This window comes from Melozone crissalis, unplaced genomic scaffold, assembly GCF_028551555.1.
Source record: "Melozone crissalis strain CALT ecotype California unplaced genomic scaffold, PUWL_Pcris_2 ptg000004l_1, whole genome shotgun sequence".
Classification (NCBI taxonomy): Eukaryota; Metazoa; Chordata; class Aves; order Passeriformes; family Passerellidae; genus Melozone; species Melozone crissalis.
In genome coordinates, this window is record NW_026535782.1 from 45,696,019 (window position 1) to 45,717,626 (window position 21,608).

Consider the following 21,608-nt stretch of genomic DNA (forward strand, 5'->3'; position numbering starts at 1 on the left):
CACAAACAAACCCTTTTAATGGCTTCTGTATACTTGCAGGGAGTCCTGTCCTCCCTGACATAAATTCATTGCTTGCTAGCTCCCACTTGGAAGGTGGCAAAGTCTCTGGTATTCTTACTGCTTGGGGACAGATAATTAAGGCTCATTCCTATCCATGTCTGAGCCCTTAACAGGGTTTGTTTTTTATTGTAAGGCAGAACATCCTTTTTCATCCTGTAGCTTGGGAAATACTTGAATACCAAGTGTTTGTGTAAAGCTTTTTCATTGTCAAAACTACATAATCTGTAAAAACTCCTGCAAATCTTAGAGGAACCATTGGCATTATTGTTGTCTGAAAGTGTGCTTATTACTAATTGGGCTGAAACAAGAAATAAGACTAATCCATCACTGTGAAGTGAGAATTGTCATGGGATGTGCATGACCTGAGCATGGGCCCACATTATCTCAGCTTTGAACTCCTGTTGATGTAGGGGGATAGAATATAAGAAAATAAAGATAGTGAGGAAAGTAATCTTACCACTAAGGAGTTGTAGCTGGGCCAATTATCAAAGATTGGGAACGGGCCTGACTTTAACAGGCTGCAGCTGTAACCAGTGAGAAGAAGAGTGCTATAAAAGAGCGAGATGGCCCCTTGAGAAGGGAGCTGGAGTCAGTGGCTGCTTTGTGAAGAAGAGTCAGTGCTCTGAGGAGCTGTCCATGAGAAATACCAAGAAGGTATGAAACTTTTGCGATATGGAGACAGCAGTATGGAACCCCTACAATAAGATGACAACATGTTGATACCTTTTAAGTCTCTGCTGTGCCATCTCCTCCTGCCTGGGAGTGTTATCACCATGCTGTTTTAAGATGGTCAAAATTACCTCATTCAGCTTTTCCTGTCCTGTGTTCATATGCAGCTGCTGGTACCTAGGCTGTGGCTGGTTTAGTTTTGCTTTTTTTATTCTTCCCCTGAGCACTTGAGCACACTTTAAGGCTGACTGAATGTTGGGCCCTGCTGCCCTATGAACCCCTGTTCCTGGTGTGTCGAGGTGGAGCAGAAGTACTAGGCTGTAATGCAGTATGTGATAGGTGGCAGCAGGCCAAAGCAAAGGGTCTCTGGCCCAGATAATTCACTGTGCTGGGCTCTGCTTGCTCAGGATGATAAGGGACAATAAGAGAGCATGCAAGTTCTGTCCCAGTTTTAATGGTTTTCTGTATCAGCCCTAGTAAAAAGAGCTCTATTAAAGCAGTTCAGAGATCTGTTCCTAGTTTTACAAACTCTCTATGGCCTTATATATTTGGAGACAGGAATAGTTTGTTAAGGTTTAAAATTAAGTTTAAAGTTACTAGTTCTCTGCCTTTCTGAGGATGAGAAGGATCTGATAGGGATTAAGATGGGTGTCAGTTACCCCCTTCTCTTTTTTCTTTTATTCTTGTTGTAAGTCCTTGTTAACAAATCAGGGACAGAGCACTTGATATGCTAGTGTTAGGAATACATTGATTAAAGATTGACATATCCAAGTGCTTGTCTGGTTTTTCCAGCTGTCAAGTAAAATTATACAACTTCCCTACAAATCTTACCTGACATAAGCACATCTTAAGTGTGTGTGTATGTTCAGGAAAAGACACATGTGCTGGTTTGTGCTCTTGTAGCCACTTAAAGTGCTGTAATTACATTGGTACATTCCCTGAGTGTGAATGCAGTGTGAGGCACACCTTCTGTTTTTCTTTATTGATGTAGGTTTTGGGGAGAGATGATTAACCAGTATGAAACATTCATTTGCTGGTATGGCAGCCTATGTCTTTGGTGTTGTTCTAGTTTTGTTATATTCTTGTGATGGGGGAAACCCAAGCCTGAAACCAAACCCCCAAACATTAGCTCTATTCAAAGTAGTTAAAACTGTAGATCTGAAGTATGTCCCTCTTACTGCTGCTTCTCTGTTGTCATGGTTTAAGCCCAGCTGGAAATTCTACCAGCTTGCCCAACCCCATTTCTTTTTGCCTCACCCCAGTGGAATGTGGAGGAGAATCAAAGTAAAACTTGTATTTTGAGATAAAAAAGTTTAATAATGGAAAATAAAGTAAAATACAATAATAATGGTAACTTATAATAATGATAATAAAAAGGGGAAAAAACTGTGATGTGCATTGCAGCTGTTCACCTCCCACTAACTGATGCCAGAGCTCCCTTCCTGAGCCCCGACTGGCCTCCCTTTAGGGTACTTACCCTAGTTTATTTACTGGGCCTGATGTTCTGTGTTGTGGAGTATCCCTTTGGTCCTTTTGGGTTGTCTGGCCCAGCTGTACTTCCTCCCAGTTTCTTTTGCATGCCCTCTCACTGGCCAAGTGTGGGACAAGGAAAAAAAAATCCTTTACTTAGGATGAACGCAACTTCACAAAAATCCAAAACATAAGTGTGTTTTCTGCACTATTATTAATCTGAATCCAAAACACAGCACTGTAACAGCTGCTGAGAAGAAATTAACTCTGTCTTAACTGAAAGCAGGACATCTGTGCAGGTATTTTGGGACTAGCTGTTTGCACACAGCTGAATGATGGTGTAAGTAGTTTCAGATTCAGTCAAGAAGTTCCTAACAAAGTAGTGGTAACAGCAGCACTGAGGACCTTTCATTATTTCTATTAACATGTCATTTTTGTTTGTAGAATGAAATGTGTCTTGCCACACAACAGCTTTCGAAGCAGCTCCTTGCCTATGAAAAGCAGGTATGTTCAGCACGTGACTTTGATTTCTTTTCTGCCTCAGCACTTGTGAAGAAGTCTGTAAACTGTAAACCAGCACTTTTCTGGAAGTGCTCAGGGCATTTGCTTTACTTGGTATCATGTGAAGGCAGTTGTGAATTTCCCCAGGATGTTCAAGGGAGTTGGGTCATTTCTGAGAATGTTAAGAAAAGAACCGGATTAGAAAAAACCTAAAAAGGTACAAAATCCGAGTTAATAAATTTATGAAGATACAAGTCAGTTTGTTCCAGTTCTATGAGTTTAAAATGGGTATAATAAGAATTAAGTGTTGTCCAAAATTAATTCATTTAACACAAGAAGAGCAGAGTAAAATTATGTATATTAATGAGCTTCTGTTTTTACATTTATTTTTAGTATTTGTTGCCTTTTGTAGAAATATTAATTAGATTTGCAGTAAAACAAGCGTTGTATTTTATATTCATCTTTAAATAAAGTTATGGACCAAATGGGTTTTTCTATTTCCAGCATTTTGCCTTAGGTAAAGGAGATGAAGAAGTGATATCCACCCTCCATTATTTTTCAAAAGTTGTGGATGAGGTAATTTGAATTGCTAATATTCTCTTTTTACAATACAGAATATTAGTGGTTTTTCTTTGGGTCTCTCATTTTGATTCAGAACCTTCCCACTGAAGGCTAGATTTAGAGTAGTTTAATTTTGGATGAAGACATTTGAAACCACCCTTCCATAATGGTTAGAGCTGTTTCTGTGGCTTCCTCCCATATTCTATCCTCAGAACGAGGCTGAATTTCCTAGGGGAACTTAGAGAATAAAACAGGATGTGCCATCTAGGCTAGGGCTATCTTTTCTATAATTCCATATTAAAATGACACATTTCTAAGCTTTAAACACTGCAGTTTGAACCAAAACTTGCTAGATATGGATGCAGGGCAGCTGTGAATTGGTAAAGTTGCAGTTTAGTTGCTATGAGATCATGCAGAATCCAGAGAAGTTTGGGGAAGGCTGCAGTACCGTGAGGTGAAGACAGTGAATCTGTGTGCACTGAATACTCCCATGCCCTGGAGGTTTTTGCTAAGTACTGGAAGCATTTGTAAGTGCTTTTGTTAGACCTGCCCATGTAACATTTCAGTATGGCCTTGGTATCTAGGTCCTTCGTGCTTAGGTTTCGTCAAATCACTATCTCTGCTTTGAGCAGTGCTGTGCCATCAGAAAAGTCTGTTCTTGTTGGTCTACTTCCAACTTTGATTAAGAAGGCAAAAGGCTGTACTGAGGTCTGCTGTTTGGGAGAGGAGAGAAGGTTGTGGGACAAAAAGTAAGTTAAAAATTTTAGAGCCCATGAATAACTCTGAGGATGTATTGAGAGGAATCCCAAAGGTTTACTTTTTTCTTAGGCTTTTCTTTTAGCATGTGTGTTCTCAGGATGCTTGAAAGTAGCATTTGTTATCACAAGTCTTGCAATTGCTTATGTGCCTCCAAATAGATCAAAACAAGAAGTTTGTCCTTCCCAGGTTCAAGATAATGGTGCCATTTAGGGGCAGAAAGCTGAAAGTTGCTGCTCAGTTCTGTCAGTCACATTTTCCCTCATGAGAACTCGCTCCATTCCTTGGCCTCCTTTTCTGTGTGTTAGCTTCCCCTTGCGCCTGTTTTAGTTGTCTGTTCTATCAGCATTGAATTGTATTATCTCATGGGAGATCCTCAGTTCACCCTTACCTGCATGAGGCTGCCTGGAGGTATCCAGGACACTGAGCAAACAGGCAGGATATCACCACAAGGTGTTGCACCCTCCTGGTGCTCCAGCAGTGTGACTGATAGCTACCTACCTGCTCCCATCTCATATTCCTAGCAGGCCAGTGTTGACATGAGAGCCTTGCCTGCCTTCATCCTAAATGGTGCCATGTGGGTGCTTTAAAACAGCTGTTTGCTGAAGTTTAGAAACACAAAAACAACAATGGGCAACTGCTGTCAAGGTAAAATACTTGAATGGGATCTTGCGTTGCAGTTGCCCCCCGTTGTGATTGTGTCCTGGTTAGTCCTTGTTCATGGAAAGACAGTGTAGTTGTGGTAAGTGGGACTATAACTCCATGGCATTGAGACTTGACTAAAACAGGTTAATAAAGGATAATTACAGTTTAAATCCTGTTGGGTTAAGCATTAGAATTAATGGTCAAGTGAATTGCCCTAATCCGTTATGTGGGAACTGAGAAGTTCTTGGATCCTTGAGAAATACCAGGCAGGAATGAAACATTTAGGGAGAGCATCCCCATCTGTCTTAGATACCATGAGAAGTGTATTTCAAGTATTGAAGTACATTATATCCACTGGACACAAATGGCAGGTGTGTTTTGATGTTCTCTGTGGTTTGGGTTTTTTATGTACGTTGTGTCTCAGAACAATTCTCTGTTTCAGCTCAATATTCTTCATTCTGAACTGGCAAAACAGCTTGCAGATACAATGGTTCTCCCAATAATACAATTTCGAGAAAAAGATCTCACAGGTAAATTTTATTCTAAGTTTCAGTTTTCTTTATATGCTCCTTCTTGTTTATTTCATCACAAACTGAGACATAATGCTTTACTCAGACAAAAGCAGTTCAAGTTCACCATGTAACGTTTTATGCGCCATATGGTGCAAGTTTAAAAATACACAGCTTTATTCTTTGTTGGGTCACTGTGTTTTTATACTAGTGTAATTGCACTGAAGTCACTGATGTTGTAATTGCCAGAAGGGAAATTTAGCAGTGAATTGGGCTTGCAAACAGTATTTATTCCACTTCAGAAGTTTGGGGCTGTTTGACAAGCACAAGCAAGAGTGTTGTTTTAACTTCAGAGAATAGTATATTCCCTCCTTTTTAAGGAATCAGTCCTCTTTAAATTCTTGTCATGCAAGGGTAATTCCATGCAAGTTACCTGATTTCACAAATTTGGGATTTCATTACTTAAACAGCAAGGCAATAACACAAACATTTTATGCAATTACAGAAGAAAAAAACTCATATTCAAGGTAAAGGGCAGTCTTACTTATGCAACAGAAATCTGACTTTTTGCAGCAGCATTTCTTCTCTTTTCTGCCTTTCCCTTTCCCCTTTCGCCTTCCCCTTTCGCCTTCCCCTTTCGCCTTTCCCTTCTCTTCCTCTCCTTCGTCCCTTCTTCTTCGTCCCTTCCTTCCCCTTCTCTTTCCGACCCTTCCTTCCCACTCATTATTTCACTTTTTGCAGTCCCACTTATGTCCTTCTTGTAGACATCATTTTGGTGTGAGACAAAATGACTACAGGAAAACATTGACTGGTTTAAGTTCATTATAGGATCTGATTGGAAATTGTGAGGACATCTAGGTGTCTATGTTAACAATATGTTGTTTATCATATACTGTCAAATATAAAGGAGAATTTGGATGGTAAGATGTTGATGGGATAAACACTTCCTCACCTCTTTCATGTGGCCTCAGAGATAGTAATTCTTTTTCCATATTTATGGTTTCTTCTCTCTTGTTCATTGAAAAAGATATGAAAACACATATGTAGCCTGCAACCACAGCTTCAGCTGCTGCATGACAAAAACCAAAAGTTTCTTCAACTTCCTTGGATGTCAGTTTTTTTTTTAAATTCTATCCACTTTTTCTGATGCAGTTTGTAGAACAGCATTTTTGGTAGAGACCTGGCCGCATTGGAATTTCATAGAGGGATTAAACAAGGAAGCAAGAAAGAATAACTGTGTTATTGTTTTTACTTTTCATCTTGTTAAATCTATATTGAATATTGTAGAAACCTCTAAATACAAGTTAGTTATAAATGGAAAAATCTTTTGTCTTTTCTTCATCTGAGTCATAATGAAGCATTCTGGGGAAAAAAACAAGGTGGAGTGAAACGGATTAATGAGTAGGATGTTAAAAATAATCAGAGACCATGATGACATCCTACAATTTCCCCTTGGTATTTTCACCAAGTTGCATAATGTCTGTTCTTGTAAATGTGCTTTCTTTGTAGCTTTTTGAGAGAGTTTTTGCCAGTTGCAGTATATGTTGGTGAGGATACTAAGAGTAGCTTGTGCCTGACACTTGTGAAGTTACATTGTCTGTTTAGTCTGTCTTCTCTCTACCTGTATCAGAATCTCATGGCCAGTATTTGTAATGCAAGCATCACTACACCAACAGTCAGGTATGTTGTATACAGATTTATTTTCACAGAGCAGCTTAGCAAAAATGTTCCACGCTGAGGGAGATTCACGTACAGGAAAAAGGCTTTACTTCATACATCTGTGGGTCTTAAATTTCCAGTATCACATAAGCACTGTCAGGTTGTTCAGAACTGCTGATCTTGTGTGATAGTGGTGGGCCTTTAGTCAGAATAAACATACTGAAATGGTGCTTCTTTGGACAAATGACACTGGCAGATAAGGCATCTTTCTTGGAGTGACAACTTGCTCAATAAAATAAACTCACTCCACCATTAATTATTCATTTCTCTAGCAGCTGATCTGGTTTAGCATTTTCAAGACAGGCACAATGTATACGTCTCTGCTGTGGAAGGGCTGGAGTGACTTGGACAGTAAATATGGCATAAATGGTCTAAGTTGTACAAAGTGTTCACAGCTGGTTTTACTTTGAATATTTGATTTCTCTTTTCCAGAAGTAAGCACACTGAAGGATCTCTTTGGCCTTGCTAGCAATGGTATGTGTTGCTGTTTTGTTTCTATTCATGTGCAGCTGCTAGAGCAAAGAAGGCATGTTGAATCCGTGCACATACACATATCACATTTCTAAAAAAAAATAATATTCCTTGTCTACAGAACATGACGTGTCCATGGCAAAATATAGCAGGTTACCGAAAAGGAAAGAAAATGAAAAGGTAACAAATGTGAAAGGGAAAATAGAATGTTTTCATCAGCCATTCTGTCTGCATCCTTGTTCATTATGAACTTTGGAGAGTTCATTGCTTAAATTCACAGTAGCTCAAGAATACTTGTGATTTTGTTTCCAAGCAGACACAAAGCTTTTAAACATCAACTCAGCACTCACACCTGTTTTCTCCAAGTTAGGCAAGTGGTGAAATATTGTGCTCAACTAGAGCCTTTCAGATCCATGGGAGCTTTTCAGATAGAAGCAATCCAAGTGACTATAAATAGCTTTGTATAGGCCTAGAGTTGTACAGCTGAAGTGGTGATGCAGTATCACTGAGCACAATTCATTGTGAACTGCCATGAAGCCTTGTGTCTGCTGTTCCTAAAGCATTGCATTTCTTTGCATGTACCTTCCTGTTTAATTACTTTTTATGGCCTGTCATTCCACTTAATAGTGCACATAACTCTCTTGGTAGGACTGTTCTACATTCCTCCTTCTTTGCCCCCTGGACTGCTATTCTAAAATACATCCCTTTGTCAAAAAGTGTATGGCTGGCCCTGTCCTGAGAGTGAATCTGTTCTACAGGATGGTTCTTGAAAGGAAATGCCTTACAGAGCACAGTGTGATATAGCATACTGTGAATTACTCACATCTGAATTCTGCACTTGCAGACTTACGTTGTGATCTCAGCTGCAAATAAATTTCTTGCACAGAGATCTGATCCAGATTTTTAGTGGCAGTAGTTACACAGTTTGTAGTCACAGGGGCTCTCCAAATGCTTTAGTTTCATGACAGATAAAGGCTTGAAGTACTTGCTTTGAGTTTTTGATTTGCTTTCTTTGTTTCTCATGCTTCATTTTAACCTGGAGAAGTTCTGTAAAGACAGTGATTTAAAAATAACTTGAAGATGATCAGTAAATACATCCATATACACAGTAACACTTTGTCAACCTCTTTATAATTTTTTGTTCAGCTTAAGGCAGAAGTTGCAAAAGAAGTGGCAAATGCAAGAAGAAAGCAGCACCTTTCATCCTTGCAATATTACTGTGCCCTGAATGCTCTGCAGTACAGGAAGAGGGTGGCTATGATGGAACCTATGCTAGGATATACACGAGGACAGGTATTGACAGCAAAGTGTCTGTATCACTTAGACATGTTCCTGGGAAAGGTGAAACATTGTCGTTCTGGATTTATTTTGAGACCTGACAAATTATAACAAGGGTGGTGGGGAAACAATTTGCATTCAGCTTGCCTAGATTCTATCAGCAGATTTTGTTTGTGGCAGATCGTTGAATGTTTAGATATTCAGGAAAGACACTAATGAAAAGAAAATCCAATACACTTCTATGCAAAATCAGCCTAGGGTTAGTCTTTTCACAGCTGAGCTAAATGCAGTAGCATTTACTTCCACTGTTTACCCAGTCTGCACAAACTCTCCTATGTAGCAGTTCCCTTCCTGGCACATAATGTTCAGCATACTAATGAGGAGTGTGCATGATGAGGAACAGAGCATCCTCTGGAGAGCTGGAAGGACAGGATAGTAGAGAGGATTGAGCATAAGGCTGGCAGATCCTTTTTCTAGTTTTTATTTTAACAGCAATTTGATAGAGCATTTCTCAACTCTGACAGTCTGACCCTCAGGTCTGACCCTCAGGTCAGAATATCAGGGGGATCAACAAACCAGTATTATCACAGCACTTGATTCTCACTATCACCCATTTTAAGGGTCTTTGATTTTGATGAAAGAAAGTGTTTGGAAAATGAGAACTAGGCTATGAAAAGAGGAAAAATGGATGTGGTGCTCTGTTTGAGATTGTAGTGTGGCTCATCATCATCTACATCATCCTGTCTTTTGCAGCCCATGTGCCTCATTTAAAATAGGTAGTGAATGAGGATTCAGTCACATTCCCCACCACGGGAGATCACACTGCTTCTCTGCTGTAGCTATCCTAAGTGAAAGAACTGCATTGATTTCCTTTACTGGAAACCAAACAGAACTTTCCCCATACTTCATATGGCAAAACTGCTTTATCTCAGTGCTTTATATGGGGAAGTCTCGGGTTGTCATGGGAATGACTGAATAACCAGAAGCCAGTTGATGCTTAAATTTTGTGAACTGCCTTTCAGTACAAATATGTATTTTCTTAATTATTTACTCAAACATGTGTCTCCAGTTTCACATTTCCAACAAATGAGTAGGTCAAATGGAAATTTTGGAAGAAGCAGTGGCTAACAGAGGGTTCATTTTGACTGAAAACTGGCCATCCAGCATTTATCATCAGTGGATTTTAGAGCTCTTTCCTCTTGAAGCAGGCTTCAGAAATAGAATAGGTAAATCATTCTTTAGGAGGCCATTCTTTCTCTCCTTTGTAAAGGGAAGCTGTGGTCTATAACATTTGCTTTTACATCTCTTCCCAGAGTAGATCACTGATTTTTATGTGTTTATCCTGATTAATTGCACACGCATGCTGTCTGTATCCATGTTTCATGCAGTTGCCAGTAGGCTCTAATGATGACTGATAGTACAAGGTCAAGTCTACACCAAGTGCTTTGCTTTATTGTGTGCCTGCTGAGCAATACCAGCTAAGAGAATTAATCTTCTGTGCGCATCATGTGCACTTTGGCCCTAGTAGCTTTTTTTTTTAGCTCCTTCAGTAGAACAAAACCAATGGTAAAACTGTAGTTGATACAACCAATTGCTCTGGAAGCTTCTGCAAGCACAGCTACACTTTCCTGACAGACTTTATTACAGTACTTTGAAGACTTTCATCGTGGAGTTGGTAGTTCAGGTTGGACTGCAAAATCTAATGGACGATTTCCCTTCGATAGGGTGGCATTGCACACAGCAGTTCCTAACACCACGAGCCCCAGCCCTGCTCAGTGCTAGTGTGGGAGAAGCTACCTGTTCCTTTATTTGAGTCATTTAGCAAGTTCTTTGGAAACGTACTTGTCGGCAGCCAGCAGCTTATCTGTGTGTGAAAGGTTGTAGAGTTGCAAAAGTGGGAACTAGCAAGAAAGGCACTGCAGCTGTTTTGCCCATGTGTTTGATCACCCGCCAGAAGTTCAGTCATAATGGGAGCACTGTTAACACTCCCACAATCTGCTCCTTGTCTGCCAAAGCCAAGAGAACCTTCAGTGCCCTTTTTCTTGGTATTTTTCAGATCAACTTCTTTAAGAAAGGAGCAGAGATGTTTTCCAAAAGGATGGACAGCTTTTTGTCATCTGTTTCAGACATGGTTCAGAGGTAACCTAGTGCTTTTGTTTGCTTTTGTCATTCCATTGGAGTCCGAGCTGTAGCGCTCTAACCTTCGGCACATACGAGAGAGTGCCTCTTTTTCTTTCTAATGAGATTCCTTCTATGCTTATGTGGCATTGTTGGGCATATTTTGTTGAAGTAACAGGTAGAAAGGAAATGTTTGTACATGGAAAAGAAAATGCTGTCTGTACACTGAAGAGAGTATTTTTACAGTATAGTCAGAAACTATATACTGTAAAGTGTTCACATGCTTCCTTACATCCCTGTGTCTTGTCATGAACAGAAAAGCATGGAATTTGGGCTAGAAACAGGTTAACAGTATTAATAAAATAACTTAAGGTGCTCTCTGAATTATAGGTATTTATATTTACTGGGTATTCTGTAATAATACAGCAACAATAACTCATTAACCTCTCAAATTTAGGACCTAAAGTGTTTGATGGTGTAGCTACACAAGGCAAACAAAACTCCTCACTGTAGGGAACATATTCATTGCATCCAGTGTAGGCTGTCCAGTGAGTTCAACCTACTTTGACTAAGTTGTAAATTTCAGTAAACTGCTTTTGTACTCCTGATTTTGTGATTGTTTTTCTTACACCTCCCTCCACATCTTCTACTTGTAGTGAAGCGTTTAATTATAATTAAGTTCCTGTAAATGCAAACTTTGCACTTGAACTGTAATTGTAATAGCGAGAATATTCTTCATGGAATGATAAAATGTTAAGGGGTTGGAATGGACCATAAAGATAATATAGTCCCAACTGAGTCCTTGACTTAATCCTTCATTCCTTTCATACCGAGCTGTAGCCACATCATTATTTATTCTCACTCTGGTGGCACTTTAAATAATGCATATTTGTTAATTTGAGAACCATGCTACAAACAAGTGCTCTGTACAGTGGATTATTTCACTAAATGATTCTTTACTTTTTGTACTTATATAATTATATATCTTGGCACACTCACTTGTAAAATAAATCCCTCTACACAACATTTGTACTGACTGGAGGACAGATTTTAAATGCCATTGAAATTGTGAGTTTTGTTTAAAAAGTGTAGGGCATCTTACTTCTGTCTTACAGGCACAGGGAGGATCTTGCTCTTGGATCCTCACCGTAGAATAAGCCCTTGTTTTCCACAGTCAGATGAGTTTGAGTTCTGGACAATGTACAGTAGTAAATGGAAACAAAAATAGGCTGCTCAGTTATTTTCCTGAGTCTGGTTTTTGTGTTTAGAGTCTGTCACACAGTAAAGCTTGAAAGTACAACTCAAATGTAACTAGTAAAAGAGTGTGATGTCTGTGGAAAAACCAAAAGAGAAGCTTGTAAAATTCTGAATGGCACTGTGCTGCACAGAATTACTGACAGAGGACGGAGTTTCATGACTTCAGTTTGCACAGCCACAGAAAACTGTGCTGCCCACTCCTCTCCTTCCTTAGTGCTGGGGATCACAAGGCCTCAGTGAGTCAGATCTGCTTGCTAGTCAAGCTAAAAGCTTTTCACTTGTCATATTTGTCCTTTTGGAACAACAAACTGATATGACCCATTGTACAGCTACAGAATTTCAGTGGAATTTAAAAGCATTTTCATTTATACAGTGAATATTGTTAATGGTGTAAAAACGCAGGAGATATCTATGCTAAGACATTCTCAGTGACCAGTTGGCCTAATTGCCACAAATGCATATAACTTCAGAATTGTCAGCACTTTTCTTCCTGCCTTGGAGATGGGAGAAGCACATCTTTGAAAGAGGAATATAGCCTCAGAAACCATGAAGGTGCCAGGGACATTTTGTCAAAAGCATTTTGTGGTGAAACAAAAATGACAGATCAAAAGATTGATTGAAATAACACTGAGGTAAAAACTGACAGCATAGTTCCATTGTATTTAAAAATGGAATTTAAATAATTCTTATTCTGACATTCAGTGATGGAGTGAAAAGGCGTTAGTTTGCAAAATATGGTTTAACTTAATTCAGATCTGATGTTTTCTGCATCACACCAAAGCAGAATGCAGTATTATAAACAAAGAATTAAAGCTAAAGGGAGACTTGAGCTATAGGTCTTTTTACTGTATTGTTCTGAATTAATGAAAATCCATTACCAGTTAATAGGTGGTGTCAAGGCAGGAATTCCTGTGTGTTACAGCCTTGGCGGCATTAGACAGTTCTAAGAAAGCCAAGAGATCCTCTAGTACAGCCTGCTTTGAACTATGCTGTTATAGTAGGGCAATGTCTGTATGTGTTCAGCAGTGTAAATTCATAGAAGCATTACTTTTAGAAGCTGTCTCTCAAAAAATAAACTTTACTCTTTTTTCTCAACATGTCTCAACAGTTCTCACATGCTCATTTCAGTATCACAGAACAGTATTTCCTATAAAGTCTATTTGAAAAATAAATTTCATCTTTGCACTACCCTCCAAGGTAATCTCAGATGGTATTTTTGTTCATTTTGGCTTACAGATGTTACCTGTATCCTGGTATAAATGGCTAATGATGGTTTGCGTTTCTTTTTGTGTTGTTGTTGGTTTTTTCCCAGCATACAAGGAGAGCTGGATGCCGAAGCTGAAAAAATGAGAATATCCCAGCAGGACTTAATTGCAGTTAATGAATCTGTTTACACCCCAGATTCTGATGTAATTTCACCTGCTATCAATAGAAATCTCATCCAGAAGGCTGGCTACCTTAATCTTAGAAAGTAAGAAGATTGTTGTTATCTGTTGATTTGTTTAGTGGCTACATTTTTTGGGGGAGGGTCATAAGGACTCATCAGGTATTGATGTTTGAGGGTCCTAAATCAGTTTGGTAGCTCTACTTTTCATCCTCTGAGTACACCTGCCATCTTTGGAAATGTATTTTTGAAGCTTTAACCAAATTAGAGACATTTGAGACTGTTTTTCTGAAAACAGAATTTTGCTTCTGATTGAATGTACCTACAGGAAAAATTTCCTGCATTCAAGTGGCTAAAAATTAGAAGCTAATGAGACTGGGTTCACATTGTTTCCAGATCTTAAAGGAGACGTGGTGTTTACAAAAGCAGCTATATTTTGTAGTTAACATGTGTTTTCATGAATGACCTTTTTTACATAAATAAAAGCTTTATGGACAATGCAAGTTTGTAACTTTGAATGTGTATCATATGTAGAATTACCTCTGCAGATTTTACATATAAAATTTTCCATAAACTTCCACAGAAGTTAGGTATACCGGTGGCATGTAATAACCCTATTTCTGTGATTGATTAAATATCAGTTTATTATTTTGTTTATTTAGTAATTTTTTTCTTTGTGAGTATACATCTGATAATTTCTCTTAGTAGTCCAAAAGCTGGATTACACTATAATAGGACTCTACAGCTAAGCAAGAGATGGACTCTGAGATAGTACTGCAGCAGATACTTTTTTATATTATGATTTTGTGCTGAACCTGCTCATAGTATTTCATGTCAGTTACTCAATACTCTTTTATTCCTTAGCTAGAAGATAAGAATTTTAACTTGGATGTTTGGAATTAACTTAATTTTTCAGCTTTCATTATGGATTAGTTTCTGCTAGAAACAGGTGCTGCTTTTTCTTCTTAAAAGAGACCATTAAAAAATGCCCAGGTGAACATGAAGTTCTGATTAGTATCAGGATGTGTTTGCAGTTTCATACCTGTTACTTCTAAACAGTAATGAGTCTTTATCACTGTATCTTCTCATCAGTAAAACAGGTCTGGTGACTACAACTTGGGAAAGACTCTATTTCTTCACTCAAGGTGGCAACTTGATGTGTCAGCCAAGGGGAGCAGTAGCTGGAGGATTGATTCAGGACCTGGATAACTGCTCTGTTATGGCTGTGGACTGTGAAGACAGAAGATACTGCTTTCAGATCACTACTCCTACAGGCAAAGTGTATGAGAAAGGTTTTGTTTGGGGACAGCTAATCACACCTACCCCTTCAGATGCTCTTTCCTGTAAAACTTGCTTGGTGTAGTAGTAAGCTTTTCTGGGTTTCCAGAAGGATGTTTCCAAATTAAAAGCATATTCCTTCCAATCCTCTGCCACAAGTGCCTGAATGGAACATGTGGTGTCTTTTAGTTGCAGCTTATTCACAATTCTTGTTCCTTTGGCAGTTAATAGATATAAAGCTTGGTATATTACTGTAAGCACTGCAGTCAAACAGTCCTGGTGTCCACTGTTAGCACTTATACACTGTGTTTATATTTCAGGGGTATAACCCTTCAAGCAGAAAGCAAGAAAGAATACGAGGAGGTAAAAATATTTTCTTAATGTTATTATTCTTGCATATAAGTGAGCTTGAAGACTTCAATTTCATTTTCCCTTCCAGTGGATATGTGCCATCAACAACATCTCCAGACAGATCTATCTCACTGACAATCCAGAGGTGGGAGCTTGTTTTGATCTTTCAATCCATTCCTTCAACTTGTTCTCCCATTATTCAATGTGGTAAGGTAAGCTGCTACAGTCTAAAAAAACTGTTCTGTCTTGTTTTCATAGGCAGCTGCAATAAAATTAAATCAGACAGCCCTGCAAGCAGTGACTCCCATTACCAGCTTGGGAAAAAAACATGAAGTTCAGCACCCCAGGTAATGTTCTCCCTTGTGTGGAGCAGGGACCATGTGCAGTTGTATTGATCCTGGGGCTGAGGGATCTTAAGATGTTGGGGTTGTCACTGGGAAGTGTAGACACAAGTCCAGGTCTCTGCTGGTAATGCAGCTGGGAATATGGACAGGGCAGGGAGACACATGGTCACCTATTGCTGAAAGTCAGCCCACGCTGAGAGTTGATCTGTATTCAGGTTTAATATACCAATGTTTATTTTTGTCCTAAATAATGCTAGATTAAAAAAAGGATTTTATTGGAGTCCTCAGTAATAGGTAAATAGGAAAATACCTTACATATCTGCAGAGTGGTTCAGTCCCTCTTTGGACTTTTGAATAATCTTATCTCTCTTCCAGAGCAAAGGTAGGATGTCACTGATGGATAGAAACATAATTTTTTTTTTTTACATTTGCACTTCAGCCAGACTGTAAAGAATATGGAAAATGACGAAGTAATTCCCAGTGGATCAGCTGGCATTCAAGATTCCATACAACTCATTGCTCCTGGAACACCAATTCAATTTGATATCGTACTGCCTGCTATGGAATTTCTGGACCAGAACAGAGGTGGCAGGTATGGCCAGAGACAGTGATCCATCACTGTAACAGTATGATTTCAGGCGAGATGAAGTATTGCAGCATCTGTTAGTAGTGATGACCAGAATCTGTAATTCAAGTTTTCTTATTTCACAGGCGTGCAAACCCATTTGGGGAATCTGAAGACAGCAGCAAAGATGAGGAGGAAGGTCAGTGCTTCTTCATCCAGAAAAAGTCAGTCATGATTTTAGCTACCCAGTGTCTCTTAAGAAAAGCACCTGACATCATGGAGCAGAAGTAACAGATCCATAGTAAAGTGACCTTCCTGTACTAGCTTGTGTAGGGCTTGGCCATGGCTGTTCTCCTCTGTGCCTGGAACCCATGGCCCTGTCAGAAAAGTGTTCTCAGAACCAAAGCAGTGCCTACTGCTCTGAATATTCACCCTGCTTTCCCTTGCTCACCATTGGCCATAAAGGGAGCCTGATCAAGTGTGATGGCTTTGCTGCGTAATGGCTGCTTAGTTGTCATTAAATCTTCTAGTGACAGTCAAGGAGCAAGGAACGATTTGGTGAAAACCTTACTGTGCCCAACTGCATGGAAGGTCAGAAGGACATAGAAGAAAGGGAAGAATGTATGAGGCTTAGTGGAAGCCAAGGCTTATGCCCAGTCATAAATTCATCATAGTTTATGTGCACCCAATAGCAAAATAGGCAAGGGAATTTTACTAGCATATGATCAAATGAAGCATAAAGGACCAGTCACACTTTTAAAACTTCCTTCCCCACCTCCACACTGCTGCCTGTTCACACAGTTTGAAACTGGGTCAGGGCACTGTGTGACTCATGGCAGAAAGCCACCGCTCATGATGGCCACCAACCACAGGCTTACTGTTGAATTTCTAAAGTGAATAAAATAATTCCATCAATACTTTTAGCTACTGGGAAATTGAAATAGCATAGTGAAGGATGGCTTTTCTCTTGCAGATTCCCTGCTGCAGCAGATGTTCGTGGTTCGGTTTTTAGGGTCCATGGCTGTTCAGTCCGATGAGACGTGCGAGGTGATTTATGAAGCCATGAGACAAGTGCTGGCTGCTCGGGCCATTCACAACATCTTCCGCATGACTGAATCCCACCTCATGGTCACCAGCAAGAACCTGAGGTATTGTAAAAGCTTTAACTTGTCAATGTTCTGTTCTCTTCATACAATTTGTGATTTATTATGTATTGTTGGTTTTGTTTTTCTAAGACACACAACCTTTGAGGAAGCAAGATCCCAAGAGTCACTTTACCTAGAAAGAAATGCCTCTTTTCTTATTCTATGGTATCTAGAAATGATCCTCCAGACCAAGTTGTAAGAATGTCCTATCAAAATCTAAGGGACAGTCTTATAGTGGGGAGCTGTAAGACCCTGCAAAGATACAAAAAAGAGATGCAAAACTATTATTGTTTTAATGCAAAAATCTTTCCTAATAATGTCCTTTGACAGTAGTGTCACTGTAGAATATGCTGATATCAGACATTCCCTTTCAGTGAGGTATGTTTATGTCCCTCTGCATTTGTGTTAGTTCAGGCACTCAGGATCCTTTCCAAGTGACTCAGAAAGGTGCTGTCTATAATAACAACATCACATCTATCTATGTAGATGTGATGTTATTATTTGCTGTATATTTTTGCTGTACCTGTCACGCAGCTGAGAGTCAAAGCCTAGTTTCGAATCTTGCCAATCAAAGCTAAAGCACCTGATTCTATGCATATGTTTCCTCATCTGTAAAACTGCTAGAGTTACTGCTTTTGTATTATAAAGGCCCTTGAAATTACCAGGAATCGCTCTAAAATAGTTTTCTTTTTTTCCCTACATGTAATTGCAGGTTAATAGACCCTCAAACCCAAGTTACACGAGCAAGCGTAAGTAACTTTTTCTATCACAGCAGTGACTACTCAGTTACATGAACCTGAGCTAACCTGCTAACTTGAGTTGAATAAAACAAATAAATAATTTATTTGACTTTTCCAGTTTGAACTCACCACTGTGACACAGTTTGCTGCCCATCAGGAGAACAGGAGACTGATTGGCTTTGTGATCCACCTCAGTGGTACTCTGGGAGAAGAATCCATGAGTGCATATGTTTTTGAGAGCAACACAGAAGGGGAAAAGGTTTGTGTAACATTTAATAAAATTCTTTATTTAGAAATAGGTCTGTGGCTTCTTGACTTACACATCTGGGAAACAGTGCTGTAGAAACGAGCAGCTCAATTTCTGGTCAAGAAAACATGCGTTAACGTGCAAGCCTTTACTGGCTTATGTCTAAAAGGGACCAAATGGACAGATAATGAAGCAGCATGTATAAGGAGGAAAGGATGGGATTGCTAATCCCAGCATTAAGAGAGATGGGAAAATGCTGCAGCAGCAGTAACAAAAGGAATGTCAGCTATGCTGAGACATGTACAGCTGTGAAGCTTTCACAATGGTGTGTGTGCTTACACCATTGACTGTTTGCTGCCTGCTGCAACAGAAATAAGGAGTGGGATGGAGAACTTTTGTCCCTACAAACACTTACATGCACAGTGTGGAAATAAAGTGTGGTGACTAAAACTGACAAAGACTTACCAGCCCCTGTGAGCTTTGAAGCTGAACCCAAGATAGTTTTCTTCACCAGTAGTTATCATAGCAAATTGGTATTCCACCTCTGCTTTTAGACCTGGTTTTAAAACACAGTCTGCACTGACAGTTGTGTGGTGTATTTTTAATCAAGGAACAAAAAGCCAAAACAGAACTGAATGGAACTTTACATGTATTTCTTCTTTGTAGATATGCTATGCCATTAGCTTGGGAAAAGAAATTATTGAGGCACAGAGGGTAAGTTTGTTTCATTCCCCACATGTGTATGATACATCTTGTTCAGGTTTTCACCTGCACTGTCCAGGTACCTCTGGTGTGCATAAGAAAAATGAACTGCTACTTCTCCTAAGGACAGTTTTGCAGGCATTATTTAACACAACAAAAATAAATTGTTTGATTTCTCAGTAATGTGATTTCAGAGAAAATGTGCCACCCCAATCTAAGTTCAAAATGACACAAATCCAAATGTTCACGTCTGAAAGAAAGCTGTGAGCAAAGTTTTCAAAAAACCAAACACACTCTTTGGGATGATGTGTAAATCACACACACTGCTGTTTCACTTTTAGAAACTTACATTCTTTCCTCACCTAGGCATGAAAATCAGTGTTTCTCCAATTAAAATGAATGGCAGAATTATCCTGTCCCTTGTAGATATATTTTATCTATATAGGTGTGATGTTATTATTTGCTGTATATTTTTGCTGCTAAGGTTTCAGAACCAGTTGGGGAATGAGCTTTTAGTCACAACCACTAAGCACATGTATAATAAATTCTTGAGACAGTTACTTTTTTCCTTGCTTTTCAGTAACTAAAGCAAAATAAAGGCTCAAAATTAATTACTTTTTTTTTCTTAAATGCTCAAGCTGTACTTGAGTCTTTACTTACCCAAAAAGGTATTACTTATATTTTAAATCTTTATTCTAAAGCTTGTTAAAAATAGCCAAAGTTGCAAAAGCTTAGCAAGAAGTACTGGGAAATGTGTGTTCCTCAAAGGCTGCTGCAGTTTGCTGACCTCTCTTCTTTTTCTTCAGGATCCAGAAGCATTAGCTCAGCTAATGAAGTCTGTGCCATTAACAAATGATGGGAAGTTCATGCTTCTGCATGACTTGTCAGAAGAGGATGGAACCATGCATGAAGGAGGGGAGGAATCAGAAGCGTAAGCAGCTCCTGTCACTTCCTGCAGCCTGTGTGGGAGCAGAAAAGCAGGGAGTCTTTTTGCAAGAATCTCTGGTTTTCAGTCACCTGCACACACCTGAGGCCAGCTGCCCTTTCCTGCTGGAGAGCAGTGGTGTGTCTGCAGTGGAGTCCCTCTGGATTTACAGTGGAAGCACAGCAGGACTCGAGGCATTTAGCATTTGTGAATGTGTAGGGTGGAACTGTGTCTGGGGAGCTGACAGTCCTGAGCAGGAGGCTAGTGCTGCTGGTGGGCAGGAGAGCACAGCTGTCAGCAACTAAGGGTTAATGACATTTCTTACATTTACAGGGCCAGCAGCCTCTCATTCCACTGAAATTTGTGTGAGCTGCCAGCTCCTCTGACAAATATCAGGCCTCAAATTTCCTACCACAGTCAATGTTCATAGTTTGCATGATCATGTGCATCTGATTGAAGGTTAAAAATGCACTATCTACTTTATTTCAGATGAAGTTATTTTTAGTCTAGTTTATGTGTAACAAGATTTACCTTTTGTGTTAGCCTATTTACAAAACAATTTGTTAAACACTAAATTTTTCCTATTAATATAATCTATTTTTATATTGCATCTAGAAAAAGCTTGCAAAACAAATTTAAGTGCCTACTCTTACCTTCCAGGGGACTGTACTCTCACATTCTGTAATTAATAGACAAATTGTACTTCCTTGATTATTATTCTAAGTACCACTGACATGCAAACCTCAGAAGCAGGCAGCTGTGTGCAGTTTTTCTGTGGTTAGGTTTCTTGCCACTTCTTACTATATGAAGAAGTAAGAATTCTTACGTAACATGCAACAGCTGAGTCTGACAGCAACCTTTGATTTTAAGAAACTGAGCAATAAAATGTTAGATTACCAGTCTACAAGGTACTGAAAAGTCTCACAGTACATTCCTGAGATTAGACGCTAGAGAGGTTTGGCTAATAAGTTTACATTTTTCCATCCTGAAAACATCAGCAACATCACTTTGCAAGAACAAACAAAATAGACAAAATAAAGAGCTGTTAGTGGGGGCGGGGGTGTAAGCTGTAGTATAGTTTATATTAATCAAGATAAGGTACCTAGAAAACACGCCTGAAATTCCTGAAACTTAATTTAACTCTTTTCAGTCACCAAGAAACTAGATTTTCCATAAGCAGAATCTGTGCAACAGTATCTGAAAGATCCCAGATTGGAAGTGTTTGATGTGGAATAAGTCTAACTGGTCATTGAATGTTTAAAAGTACTGTGGAAAAAAACTTCATCATAAATAAAAGCTGAAGCTATCTTATTAAAAAAATTAACACCTACTGAACTTGTGTTATTGAAAACACTGGGAATGAGGTTCTCAAATTGTATTTATTAACACAGTTTTATATACATAACGTTCTCTACTCCCAAACCAAAGAGACTGGAGTAACAAAATACCCTTTTGTACAATGAGTTAGGAAACATTAAGTATTACATTTGGTCCTTTGTACCTGAGAAGCTGAAAACAGCTGTTGATGGATGTCTGATGCAACTCAAATGTTTTTCTGGTTCAAGGCTGCATTAGGATCTGCAGGGTGTGCCCTTCAGCACCAGGAGTTTGCAGCTGCTGGGGCCATGCAAACCCTTGGTGGCAGGGCTGGCAGAGAGCTGGGTGTCCACAACCCCTCAGAGAGCAGCTGCTGCACTTCCAGCAGCCTTGGCACAAGGCTGAACACCTGAGGGCAGTGCTGACAGCTGCCTGGTGGGGGTGAGAGGCTGGTCTTTAGCCTGTTCCAACCCTGCTCTGAAGGAAAAAAAACCCTAGACATGTTTTATATCCCTGCAGAAAATTCATCATCCCTTCTATCACCCCTGGGAATTTCTGAATGAGCATGTTTGGTTTAGTTTAGGGGATTTTTTTGT

General features: G+C 39.3%; 1 protein-coding gene across 1 annotated transcript in view; it reads left to right on the forward strand.

The window, feature by feature from the left end:
- APPL2 (adaptor protein, phosphotyrosine interacting with PH domain and leucine zipper 2) overlaps nt 1-19,715 on the forward strand; it is a 32,322-nt gene extending 12,607 nt beyond the window's left edge. The window contains exons 3-21 of the mRNA XM_054271099.1: nt 2,644-2,703; nt 3,205-3,276; nt 5,105-5,192; nt 7,323-7,364; nt 7,483-7,541; nt 8,508-8,654; nt 10,696-10,778; nt 13,327-13,485; nt 14,491-14,679; nt 14,997-15,039; nt 15,116-15,172; nt 15,286-15,374; nt 15,811-15,963; nt 16,083-16,135; nt 16,910-17,084; nt 17,794-17,830; nt 17,940-18,080; nt 18,735-18,782; nt 19,577-19,715. Coding sequence (XP_054127074.1) covers nt 2,644-2,703; nt 3,205-3,276; nt 5,105-5,192; nt 7,323-7,364; nt 7,483-7,541; nt 8,508-8,654; nt 10,696-10,778; nt 13,327-13,485; nt 14,491-14,679; nt 14,997-15,039; nt 15,116-15,172; nt 15,286-15,374; nt 15,811-15,963; nt 16,083-16,135; nt 16,910-17,084; nt 17,794-17,830; nt 17,940-18,080; nt 18,735-18,782; nt 19,577-19,705 — 1,824 coding nt within the window. The 3' untranslated portion in view covers nt 19,706-19,715. The remainder of the gene's footprint in view (nt 1-2,643; nt 2,704-3,204; nt 3,277-5,104; nt 5,193-7,322; nt 7,365-7,482; nt 7,542-8,507; nt 8,655-10,695; nt 10,779-13,326; nt 13,486-14,490; nt 14,680-14,996; nt 15,040-15,115; nt 15,173-15,285; nt 15,375-15,810; nt 15,964-16,082; nt 16,136-16,909; nt 17,085-17,793; nt 17,831-17,939; nt 18,081-18,734; nt 18,783-19,576) is intronic.
- Nucleotides 19,716-21,608: the final 1,893 nt, after the last annotated feature.